The 13,488-nt window shown below is 33.9% G+C and overlaps 1 protein-coding gene across 4 annotated transcripts in view; it reads left to right on the forward strand.

Moving 5' to 3' along the window:
• The window catches only part of LOC106882594 (multifunctional protein CAD), a 98,756-nt gene extending 85,501 nt beyond the window's left edge, over window positions 1-13,255 (forward strand). For all 4 annotated transcript variants that reach the window (XM_014933327.3, XM_014933329.3, XM_014933328.3 and 1 more), the window contains 7 exons: window positions 6,072-6,238; window positions 7,362-7,439; window positions 7,680-8,018; window positions 9,421-9,576; window positions 10,106-10,207; window positions 11,934-12,028; window positions 12,985-13,255. In XM_014933327.3, coding sequence (XP_014788813.1) covers window positions 6,072-6,238; window positions 7,362-7,439; window positions 7,680-8,018; window positions 9,421-9,576; window positions 10,106-10,207; window positions 11,934-12,028; window positions 12,985-13,087 — 1,040 coding nt within the window. In that variant the 3' untranslated portion in view covers window positions 13,088-13,255. The remainder of the gene's footprint in view (window positions 1-6,071; window positions 6,239-7,361; window positions 7,440-7,679; window positions 8,019-9,420; window positions 9,577-10,105; window positions 10,208-11,933; window positions 12,029-12,984) is intronic.
• The last annotated feature ends 233 nt before the right edge of the window (window positions 13,256-13,488 follow it).

Below are 13,488 nucleotides of genomic sequence, written 5' to 3' on the forward strand. Positions count from 1 at the left end.
TCTTATCGATGCTAATGTAGGTACATCTGTATATCTAATTGAATGGTTCACCCTCCCTAAATGATTCATAACTTGCACAGCTTCTTTCACCAACCATCTCTCTGAAAGAATGAAATGGAAAGTGTAAGAGAGAGAGAATTATTTTCTGTTGCTTAACAAGTAATATAACATCAATGTATATCAGCTGGTCTTTGTTCCATAAAGGAGCTTCTACTTAATCACTAAACCTGCTGAAAATAAAGTCAAATCTTCCTTATCACATCTTACAACCTTCAATAATATACTGGATAATGTAGTTCTTTTACAAAAGGATAAGATGGCACAACTGGAACACCTTTCATTGTGTACTGGTTAACAGTTGATCTGAGACTAAATAATAACAACCAAGTTAGAGCCAACGAAGAAAAGCCAATGTGTGACCACTCAACCTGCTTTTCAATCAAGAAATGACAAATCAGATGTCAGGGAGAAAACTACATAGGGGGCGATGTTACTACTATATATGCAGCTTGAAGAAAGCAAACATGGCTGAATCAGTAAGTGGTTGGACAACCAGCAACCAAGACATTAGCAGTATATAATTCTATCATTAGCATTGTTGTATCTTTTTTTGTGAAAACACTTAGCTTCCAAGTGACTCAGTCCCAGTTTATGCCTACTACAATTACATTATTCAATGTGTTCTTGATTTAAAGCAGCAGGATGTTACTTAAGGGATTTTGGTTGCTATTTCTAGCTAGCCAATTGACTATGCAGATGCTTTTTTTTTCTTTCCTCTCCTTCTTCATTGGTAGTTATTTTTTAGCCTCAGATCAGCTGTTATCAGACACATGATGTGGCAATTCCATCTTTTTGTGTGTAGCAAGAGCTGTATTCAGTATATGCTTTAAGATGGGATGTTGTGATGTGAAGAAGATTTGGCTGACTGTTCCCTTGTGGAACACCAAGGTCAACTGATTTAGATTTGGCATCATCTTATTTGTTAGGCAAGAAAACCAGTCTTTCTCCCTTCGTACACTTTCTAATTTCGTTCATTCAGACATGTGGTTGGTGTTATAGGCAGTGTACCTAGGTGGTGAGAGGAAACACTGGTGTATGTATATGAAGAGAATGCTATGTGTTAGCATCAATATAAGAATATGTGTTTATGCTTAACTGTGTTAAGTAAAATCCCTTTGTGTCTAAATCATGATTTAACTCTTTAATAAATAAGTATGGATAAAATGAGTGCTGGGATTGATGTGTATGACTAAATCTCTTGTTGGAGGCAGTATCCCAGTATGGGTGAATTCCATTGGTTGAACTTGTTACAGAATTATGGGATGCCTTTCTACTGGAAATTTGATTCCCCTTGATGGCTAATACATGCAACAGCCCATTCCATATCTAATTCACCATCCACTTGTCAATAGACAAGTCAACACACATCTCTCTAGTCTGTAATTCCCACTATATATATATATATATATATATATATATATATATATATATATATATATATATACATACACACACACACACACACACACACACATACACACAGGGCAAGATATTTGAGGACAGATTTATGTTTATAAAAAAAAACATGACTTTATTTACAAAAAAATGCTATGAGGATAAAAATGAACCACCTTTTCTATAATATTATTCAATAAAGCCACCTTAGTTTTAACAACTGCTTCTATATGAGATCTAAATCATCTACATGCTCAAATCAAGTGGTCTTGGTTCATTTTGGACATTACTCTGACTGTGGTGTGTTCATTGACCTTTCTCTCAACAACATAATAATAGTCCAATCGATTGAGATTTGGGGAATTAGGAGGCCAAATGTTAGAGGTTATGTGATCTTGAAAATTTTCAGCCACCCATTCCTGCATTGCTTAAGCCTTGTGTGATGGTGCAGTTTTGCTGAAACACACAAGGTTTTCCATTGTCTATCCAAGATTTAACACCTGTTTCCAGAACCTCAATGTAGGCGGCAATGTTGGAAAGAAGTAAGGCAGCATCACATGTCCTTCATTGCTGGCAGCCCCAAAAACCTTGATAGTTGCAGGAAATTTTGTATACATAACTCATGGAACTTTAGAAGGGTCTGTACATAACCATCTTTCATTTCTTCTGTTAACTTTTTGATCTTGGTAGAAGTTTTTCGTGTCTGAGAAAAACTAAATCAAATCTTTTGCTGGTTTTTTTCAGGCTCTGATGTAGCAATTTTCTTTTGCATTTTCTGACATAAATTGACCATTCCTCATATAAGACATATCTGATCTCTTCATGGACAACATTACTGGTTGTTACTTCTAACATGTAGATATCTTTTGCAATTGACCTCATGGATTTTCTGGGATTATGATCAATGGTCTGCTGAACTTGCTGGATAAATTCAAGTGTTCTGATAATTTTTATGCATTGATACTGGTGATACATTTCCACCTTTGGTCTCTAACTCCTTACAAACTTAATAGATGGAAAATATGGCGACTTCCAGTAATCGAGATATTTCTAAATCGTTATGTTCAGCCTTTATAGCCATGATAACAACATGCTTCTTCATTTCTTGAATAAGCTGAGGGTCTGCCATTATTATTTTCTGAAAAAAAAAAAAAGATTACATAGAGGTAGCACAAAATGCAGCAATAACCAAATAAAAAGTATGTCCTCAAATACTTTACACACCCTGTGTTTATGTATGTGTGTGTGTGTGTGTATGTAATATATATATATATATATATACATGCACACACATTAATGCAGCTTGTGAATATTTCACTGTATCCTGAACTGTTAGGCTATAGGGTTGTGATTGTACAAGTAATCAACCAACAATAATGGAGTTACTTACAGTTATTCAATCTTAGAAATAGCAGGCAAACCTCCTTTATAGTAGATCTTGCTCTCTTGAAAAGGAAAAAAACATTGGGTCATGTTGTCTTAGACACACTGTCTCTAATGACTGGGTTGTTATGACTGGAATGGCTTTGATCAAGGCTTTAAAAAGTTATTAACCAATAATCTAAGTTTCAGGTTTTCCAACAAAATTCCCAACATATAATAGGCACATGCCTCTACAATTCAAATTTCAACCTTTATTTAGAGGTTTTTGCCTGAAATTTGGCATTTTTGCTTACCAATTTATTGAATTACTATAGAAACTGATTTAACAATTTTGCTGTTCTAGTCAGTTCTTCTCATTCTCCTCTTCTCTATCTGTTGTGGCTTTGACATAACTATAACCGTCAGTTGTATTGGCTGCTAACTTAGTGTAAATTAGAACAATCTTCTCCAACTCTGTCAGTTTATCTGTTGAGCATTTAGTTTGTGTTTAATGCAGAAACACTGCAAAATTGAACACATTTCCAAATGTATTAACAATGTATTGTGTTCATACTCTTTGGAAAATCAAATCTAGGTATGTTTAGCCTAATGATTGAGGTAGATGCCTCAAAAGCACCAAAAATTGGGTCCTGAAATGACTGTTTATCACTTTTGCTTTATATATCTTTCCTTCTCCAAATCTTGCGCTTTCCATTACATTATGGTTTTGATCCACCCATCCTGGCATGCTAAGTTTAGTATTGTGTATTTTAAAGGTGTCCCTCACTATATGTCTGCAAAAAATAGTTTTGCACCAGAAGCTAGTGTAAGTAAATATTTCCTGTTCTATCGTGAGGACCCTTTTATAGGATCTAGATTGCTCTCCAGAAAGGCATGCCTGTTACTTCATCCCACATCCTTTGCCTTAAATATGACGCTTTGTGCTAGTAAAAGAAATAATTATGGGTGGTACAAAGTCAAAAGGTGAGTCACTTCCATTTTAGCTTGTAATGTTTATTAAGCCATGACATCACATCTAAATGCTACCTTTAAAAATCTTATATTCTTTGGATTATAACTAATTTTTTGAGGGGATGGGGAGTAGGGTTTCCTTTTGTTTTAATTCCTGTTCCCGAATTCCATTTACCTTATTTCTCTCTCCCCTTTTAATTTTTGTATTTTTATCATTTTCATGTCTTAAATATATTTAAAAATAAACTCTGTTTTAGTTTTTCTGTATTTCACAAAATTATAAAAATTTCTATTTTTATTTGATTTTATGTTCACTAATGAATTTTTTTTAAAATTTCATACTAATTATTTAATATTCCATTCACCAATCCCATCTAGTTTGGTATTGGAGATTTGGGGGACAGGGAAATATTGTAGTAGCTTATCTTTATACCGCAACAAGTCTCATGTATGTTGTTTGCCAGTGAAACCACTTGGTTGGAGCTTCCTTCTTTTACACACTCAATAGGGGAGAAAACATACTTAGTAAAGTATTCGTGTAACATGGTTCTTTTCTACTCCACTGTTAAACCTGAGGAGGAAATCATTAGAGAGGCAGGTATTAAACTTAGATAAAGGACTAAAGTGGAGGTGCATGGCCTAGAGGTTAGGGTATTGGATGCATGCTCATAAGATTGTGGTTTCAATACCTTGACTAGGCAATGTATTGTGTTCTTGAGCAAAACACTTTATTTCGCGATGCTCCAGTGCACTCAACTAGTATGAGTAATCTTGTGACAGACTGGCATGCCGTCCAGATAGGGAATATATACACCATGGAAACTAGGAAGCTAGCCCTGTGAGTCTATCTGACTTGAGAAGGATCTTTATCCTTTATTGTTTGTTAAAGGATTAAAACTCAATACTATATAAGATGTAGTTTAACCCTAGCTCAGCCTGATCTTTGAAATATGCTTCAGCCATGACCATCCCGTCTTTTTCCAGACTGTATACCCAAGTTTGATTCTTCCTGTTTTGTTTTTTTTAAGATGGTAGGGTGTAGCTTAAGGGATACTTGGCAGCTTTTTCTAACAGATCTAGTAACTGCATAAAAGTTTCTTTTTGGCTCATGTAAGAGGTGTTTATCACTGTTTGGAATATATTCATTTGTATATGGAGTTAGCTTCTCTGTCCACTTCCATTTTCACTCTTACCTCTTAGCTTCTCCCACAAACATTTATGTAGATAAGCTTAGTTGGGAAGGGGTGAAGTAATAACTGTTTAAATGTCTTTTAATTCTCTAAGCCAAACTAGATTGGAGTTCTTAAGCTCCAAGTCAAACAGTCCTATATGTTCAAAGATGTTCCATTCGGGACTATCATTTTGTTTTTTTCTTTAGATACCATACTTGGGACAGTTATTCAGTGTATTCTTTGCTTATTTTAAGACAATGGGGTGTAGTTTGAGGGTGATTTGGTTGGCATATTTAGTTTATTAGCAACCATGTAGAAGTTCCTGTGAGAAGATTAGACTAGAGTGATTTTATAAACCTTTAGGTTTATAGAATATGTAAATAGGACGACCTTGAATAAAATTTGAATAAATATAAGGTGCATATTTTGTAACACATTTGAGATTGCTGCTATTTTATGTATTCCAGACATTATTGCATTTTGCTGTTGCTGCTATGTAATCACTGTGCTACTTTTTTTTTTCTGTACTTTTAGAAATCTTATTTATTATTAATGCTAAAGCAACTGTTACTAACCTATTTTCATTTGATTTAAAAATGCTTTCATTATGATTGGTGCCATTGTAAATCCACTGCTAACATTTGCTGTTGTAAACTGCATTCCTACAGTCACTCATCCACACCAAGTTATTTTGCCAAGTTTTTGACAAAGTCAAATCACAGTGGCATGGACAGCATATTTTAGTCATTTTCTAATAGGCTCATATTAACTGCTTTGAGCCAAGGATCTTGTATGTAAAAGCTTCAAAGCAACTGGTAAGCAGAGGTAATTTCTTAATACAAATTTAACAAGGCTGGCTTTCAAATATCTTCTATATTTTCTAACCAAACGATTTTTGCAGTTTTAATTTTAAAATGCTTTGACATTTTGTGTAATGTCTATTCATTTATTTGAACTTGTTACTTTCCATTTCTTGTTTCTGTTTGTCTTGGTAAACTGAAACTAACAATGGAAAGAAGCTTCATCTTCAAATGAATGAATAAGTGTATGTATAATATATGTCCTTCCAGTGTGTACATAAATTTTTTTTTATGCTTTTGTTTTTAACAGAACCTATCCTCAGAGAGTATACTGGAAGTGCATTGCCTTGTAGCGATCTTCTGGCCAAGAAAGACCAGGCTGTTGCTCAACCTGCTCCATACTTGTTCACACCCCCTGTTCACTCAGGTTTGACCGGTCATCATATTCTTAATGTTCAATCATTCCACAAGGAACAGGTAACTTCTAATTGTTATATAAAATGTTTATAACCTATTGTGACACCATCTTCCTTCACTCTCTGTCTTACTGCCTCATTTTTCTGACATTTAAGCTTTCAATTTAACACATTAATTTTCTAGAGAAACAACCCCCTTTGAAACTTGGGGTGTTACACCCCAAGTTAAATGTTGGAAACCAGTATGGAATTTAAAGATGGTTTTTACTCGATTATCCTTCACTTCCAGTTTACATTTTTACAATTACATTCATTAGTGTTGGTCGTTAACAAAAATGTTATTTGAATTCTAGCATAACACTAGTTACACTAATAATAATAATAATAATAGATCGCCACCCTAGCTATGTTGATCAATTTATTTCTGGAAAAAATACTCCAATTTTTCTGTTTTATGGTTGGGGAAGTTTAATGTTAAGAAGGACATCTGCACAATTGTCAGCTCAACCTATACTGTTAATTACAAATTCAACTTAAGGTGTGTAGTTTCTAATTCTTAGTAATGTCTATAAAATAGATTCTTATATTCACACAAGTGTGTCATCAGTATTTGAATTAATCCTATGTGCTGGATGTGTTTTATTGTTTTGGGAGATTTTAAAAGTAAAATCAACCTCAGAATATAGAGACATGTATCCGGATACACAAAAGCCCTTATCTAACAACCCAGTGTGTCTACCATTGACTATTTTTTTCATATATATACTATCATTAAACAAATTTTTAACATTAGTATGATATTGTAAACATTTGGAGAATGTCGTCAATTTAATTGAACCTGGCATTTGACCAGTACATATTTAATCAGTTGTGGAAGATTGAAATATAAAATCATTCAAACAAAGTTCCTTAGGATTTGGACCCACTATACATAGGGACATACCAAAGCATATTTTAAATGTGTTCTTAAACAATTTCTGCAATTAGCTGTATAACATATATTGAGATTACAATTTTGGTGCTTTAAAGTTGTAATATTCCTTCCATCAGTGCCTAGCAGCATTGCTTTCCTGCGAGCTATGTACAAATGTTTAGCAGAACCTATTTCAGTTTGTCACTTTTAATCTTTTCCTTGCTTGTATAACATTTTCAAGACTGTAAGCTTTTATTTTGTCTAATTTCAGTTGCATCAACTGTTTAATCAGGCTCATAATTACCGGATGTCTGTACAGAGAGATAGGGCCCTTGATCATATACTTAAGGTATGTAAACTTTTGTTGTTCAGTCCTGGGTCTCTCATGGTACATTAGACCTTGTAATCCAAGGCTATCCAATCAAGACCAACTCTTTTTTTTCCAGGTATAGTGTGATTAGAAATTATCTAACCTGCTTAAGTTATCCAGATTTAAATGATAAAATGGCTTCTTTTCTTTAGCTCTTATTCTCCTTTTCTCTTGTGTGTATATATTTACTTATGTTAATTGATTCCTTTTAACCCACAGGGTAAGGTGATGGCTTCCATGTTCTATGAAGTCAGCACTCGGACCAGCTGTTCCTTTGGTGCCGCCATGCAAAGACTTGGTGGGTCAGTGATCACATTCAATGAAGCTACTTCCTCAGTACAGAAGGGTGAAACTCTTGAAGACACAGTGCAGACCATGTCTGGTTATGCTGATGTTATTGTGTTACGACATCCCAAGCCTGGTGCAGTTATGAAAGCTGCTCAGCATTGTCGCAAACCTGTGATCAATGCAGGAGATGGCACTGGAGAACATCCTACTCAAGCACTACTCGATGTTTTTACCATCCGAGAAGAAATTGGTACTGTCAATGGCCTTACTGTAAGTATACTTTATGTTGCAAATACAATAATCCTGCTTTCTTTGTTGAAATGGTCAGATATTTTGGAAAGTTTCGTGAATATCCTGAAGATTAATCTGACTTGTTTCTGGCATTGTACAAAAAAAAAATCATTATTGCCATGACATAACAATCGAATAGTGTTGTTTAATCCCAGATCAACCTTGATTGAGCAAACCTATGATCGAAGGCATTCCTTATTGGCTTGCCAGTTGAATAGTAGAAATCTGTGTGCAGTAATAAATGTATTGCTACATTGTATTAAATTCTGATGTGGGTGATGAAATATATAAGAAGTACCATTAACATACTATGGTTGATTCAGTTGGACTAACTTTTCATCACAGCAAAAATTGTGGGCTGTACTAATGTGAAAAGTTATTAGAATTGTGAGTAGGATTGGAGGTGAATGAAACAAGAGTCCTAGTTAACCCATTTTGTAATGGGGAGATAAAGAGAGATTGTGGTTAATTACTACTTTTTGAGTACTGTGTGCCTATGATCTGAATTCAAAATAAGTACTAATAATGTACTAGATGGTTGATTCAACAGTTCTCTTGTTGTTTTCTTGCATAAACAAAGCGCAATGCCTCAGATTTAGGGCTTAACTAAATACCACAAGGCATTTTGTCTGCCAGTCCATCACCTTCCTGGAATAAGCAATTATTTTAACTTTTTCATTACTAACTCGACTGTAGCCAGCTGAGAAATTTTCTGGCATATGTTACCAACCCAGCCAAGATAACTTTGTCATATTTAAATGAGAATTTTAGTGCAAATCTTGTTAGTACATTCATGAACACGTGATTTTATTATGTAAGCAATTTTGGTGCACTGTATATATCTGAGTGCTGCAAATTTTTGGAGAAATTTTTTTCCACTTCAATTTTCTAAAATGTTTCACTATGGCTGAAAATTTAAAATAAAATTAGCTGTTTTATGAAACCAATCTAAATGCACAATTATTTTAGAATTTAATTGAAACACATAAGAGATGTATTTTGGTTAGAAATGTATTGATAAATAGTAGTTAGTTATTGCTAGTTTGCTGTAGTTGGTTGTAGGGGAAAAGTCTTCAGAGATAAAGAACCTTTTGTCCTTTAGTCACCCAACCAATATCCTGGCATTACTTTCTGAACTTCTTGATACTGTTCATGTTGCCACACTTGCAACTTAACTTCAGTGAAATTACCTGATAAGTATCTGTTCATACTTCATGACTGACTGAATATCAAAAGTTGATTTTTTTTTTTTTTTTTTTTTTTTTTTTTTTTTTGCTAGCTTGAAACCTGCTCATATATGATGCCAAAAGTTGAATCGTACTATGTTTCAGTAATCCATGAATGAATGGTTTTTTTTTTTTTTTTTTCCCCTCCATTTCAGATTACCATGGTAGGTGATTTACGAAATGGCCGTACTGTCCACTCATTAGCTCGAATTTTGACCCTCTACCGTGTCAATCTCTGTTATATTTCCCCACCAACTCTTGAAATGCCAACCGATGTACAAGAATATGTTAGATCCAAAGGAATCACTCAGGTATACTTTTTTTTCTTTTTATCATGCCCCATAAAAGTATACTTCTAGGAAAATTTCAAAAAATATGGTTGTGAATGACTGTGCTATAGTGGCTTTTTATATATATCAAATTTCAAGCAATTAAGCACAAAAAAGTAGATGCCTTTTTTTTATTGAAAGTAAAAATTCTATAAAAGAAATAAACTATAGAAATACTATGAAAAAGAAAATCACTGTCATCAAAAGTACATGAATATTAAAACTAGATCATAACAAATAACCATTTTAAAAGAAACAAACTCGATAAGGTTCATAGCTCTTCCTTTCCCAAATTGAAGCATTGTTTGAATAAAAATTTGTAAATGAATGTGCCATGAAAGATTGCATAAAATTATGTTGTATAATTTTGAAAAGTTTATCAAAGAAATATCTGTAGTAAAAGTCAGGAGCATCCCAACGATGTAAAGAAAAGCAAACGATACAAAACAATTTTTCTTTATTTGTTTAAGCTTCATATCTGATGTAATTTGCATGTGTTCTCTCATTGCAGACAGCCTTCAATTCTTTAACTGATATAATTGCCGATACAGATGTTCTCTACATTACCCGAATACAGAAGGAACGTTTCAGTAGCCTTGTAGATTATGAAAAGGTATGTCATTTTCAATTTTCTTTTTAAGTCTCAAGTCTGCTTACATTTAGACTTAGTATATTTAGGACATTATCTAATGTATATTTTTTTAGTGTAGCTTGGAGGGTAATTTAGCTGCTGTTTTTAACAAATGAAATGATCGTTTTTGGAGTTTTTGTCTTTGTGCTATACAGAAGTTAACTAGATTTTCAGAGTTTAGTCTTATCCTCCTGCATTTCATCCATATTTTGTTAGTGAGTAAGTTGACTTTAAAAACCTTGTATGGGTGCAATGGATATTACATAAGGACAAAAACTCTATTAATTTTGTCCCTTCTCCTTCTTCCTAGAAGAATTACCTTAGGCTTGTGATGTTCTGATTTCAGATCCATCTTAGGTTGACTGTCTTTCATTATTTTCCTGAAACTGGTGATTCTGTGCCTTTCGACAGAATCATTTGCTCATCAGACAAACCCGTGAGATATTTCTTAGGTTCTGAGTTCAAATCCCACCAAGATCAAATTTGTCTTTCATCCTTCCAGGATCAATAAAATAAAGTATTAGTCCTTCTTTTCATATGCCATATTTATAGGTATTACCAATCACGGATCCCCTCCCCTACCTAAGCCTGAAGATTAGTATTTTTCTTGGGAAAGCTAGAGCAGTGTTTTCCAGTTACCCTTTACCAGTTTATGTACAGTTTATTCTGCAAGTCTTCTGTTTGCCTAAGCTTACTCTTGAGATACATGGCCTATTTAATCTTTAGGCAGTGGTAACTAAGGGATAACTCTGAATTCCTGTTGTGGATCTGCATCACTAGATGCAGTTTAATCTCTTACCCAGCACAATCAAGTCAAGGGTTTGATATAGTCAACTATTACATTCCCCAAAATTTCTAGTTTTATACCTTTATCTGAAATTGTAACAACTGGGAAGATATTGTGCTAGAGAAAACCTCTCCAATCCCTACAAGCTTGGAAAAAACATTAAAAATGGTGTTGCTGTTGCAAATGGTAAAATACCAGAGTAAAAATGTTTTTCAAAATATACCGTATTTTAACATGTATAAGGAACCCTTTTTTAGGTTAAAAAAATATGGGAGTTTCTTATACATGGATAGTATTACAAAAACTTTTTTCCAAATATTAAGCCCCCAAAATTAGGGGGTTCTTTATACACGTTAAAATATGGTAGCTCTGAGTTGAAATTCTGACATGTTTGATCTAGTATGTTGTGTTTTGAGAGTGATATAAATTGGCTTGTCATATATTACAGTTTTAATTGACTAATGCATTCTAATGATACAATATGTACCTTTTAATTGATTTGCAGCAGCTGTAGACTCAGGCACACTTAACCCCAAATAGTGTGATGGATACAGTTTATATTTAATTTAGAATTTCTGGGTGCTTAGACTAGTTATTCTTAAACTTTTTCCACTGGCTACGGCAAAACTTTTAAAATGAAGTTTAAAGTGGGTGGGTGTGAGTATTTTGGGTGTATTGAGTATTTTGGGTGAGCTTGGTATTCAGTTCAGAGGAGCAGGAACTTAAATAATAGTAAAGATAACTAAACTAGAAAGTGGATACTGTGTATAAGTAAATTAGTGATTAGATGTTGAGTGAATGTTAACTAATCTTTTTAAAAATCTAATCTAAAATGTTTGCATGTGTGCAGTAGTTGCTGCATTCAAGATATAGAAACAAAATGTTTTCCATGATTGAATTTTTCCTATTTTTCCTTTGTAGGCATGTGGACAGATTATTTTGACTCCAGAACTAATGACTAAAGCTAAAAAGAAGATGGTGGTTATGCATCCCTTACCCAGAGTTAATGAAATCAGGTTAGCATCTGTTTTGTTTCTTTCCTTTTCTATATAGTCCAGTTGCAGTTGGCCATGTGGTTAAAAGTTTGCTTCATTATTACATGGTTTCATGTCCAGTCCCAGTGTGCAGCATCTTGGGCAACTTACAACTTAGTTTTTACTGTGAGTGAATCTGTGCAGACGAATTGTGTAGTAGCTTGTTGGATGAACTGTAACTGTTCATACCCTATCCCATTTTCTGAAATAAGCTATGCCACACCCCACCTTGAGAAACACTACTTTAGATATCTTCAGAAGAAATAAAAGCTTTCATTGACTTGCTGAACTCCAATATTACTGTACGTTTAGTTTAAAGAGGAACTCACCTAAAGTCAATAAGACTAATTACCCTTTGAGGGATACATGGTTCTAGCAAAATTGCAGACTGAGAGATTAATTTTGGTTGAGTATGTTTTTTTAGAGGGCCAAAATATACTGCTAGCAATTTTTAAATTACAAAATTCCTGTCAGAGAGCTTTATGGTGTTGGAGTTTTATAAGACTTGCATTTTCTGAGTTAATGATAATTTAGCTAGCTGTATTATTAGATTTAGTAAAGCTGCTGATCTTGCCATGGGTATGGACTAATTGAGAATGTGTATTGGCTTGTGTTGAGTGTACAGGTGTTGCATTTTGGTTTACTCTTTATACAAAAAGAATTGCCAATAATTATACAAGAACTACTTCTTGTCTGGATCAGATTATAGGGTAAAATATTTGAGCTTCAAAAGTTTGATCGCATGTAGTGAGGTAAGGACAGAAGTGAGTAATTAATGTTTATTCTTAGGAAGTACCAAATCCAGTACGGGTGCTTGACATTATTGACTAGTCATCCCTCTTTTCAAAACTACCAGCCTTGTGCCTAAGCTAGAAACAATTGATGTTTGTTCTTATATAACATTATTGATTTTTAATGTCATCATTCTTGCATTTCAGTACTGCTCTGGATTCTGACCCGCGTGCTGCATACTTCCGCCAGGCCGAGAATGGTATGTTTGTTCGGATGGCTCTTCTTGCCATGACACTTGGAAGGGCTTAAAACTATTATATATACACACATGCATATATGAATTTATAAATTAGAGCTTACAACAATGAAACAAAGTGACCTAACCTGATTTATTTACTGTTATACTACCAAATTAACACTTCTATTTCAAAAGATCATGATGATAAAAAAAAATTATGAAAAAATTACATACTGGGATCAGTTGTTTCTTGTATTTTTTTATTTGTTAACAGGTTGAATGTTCCCACATTTTTGCACATTCATTAAATCATTTTTTTTATTTGTGCCCACTCCCACACACGTTTTACTCCTTTACTGATTTGAACCTGTTGGTTGTGGTCATACTATGGTACTGCTATATATGTACATATTTTTAAAGATGCTTGTACAACTACAGGGTGGTCACCAGAAAAGTGGAAAATTTGTGAAAT

The sequence above is a fragment of the Octopus bimaculoides genome, chromosome 4 (genome assembly GCF_046866305.1).
Source record: "Octopus bimaculoides isolate indiv1 chromosome 4, ASM4686630v1, whole genome shotgun sequence".
Classification (NCBI taxonomy): Eukaryota; Metazoa; Mollusca; class Cephalopoda; order Octopoda; family Octopodidae; genus Octopus; species Octopus bimaculoides.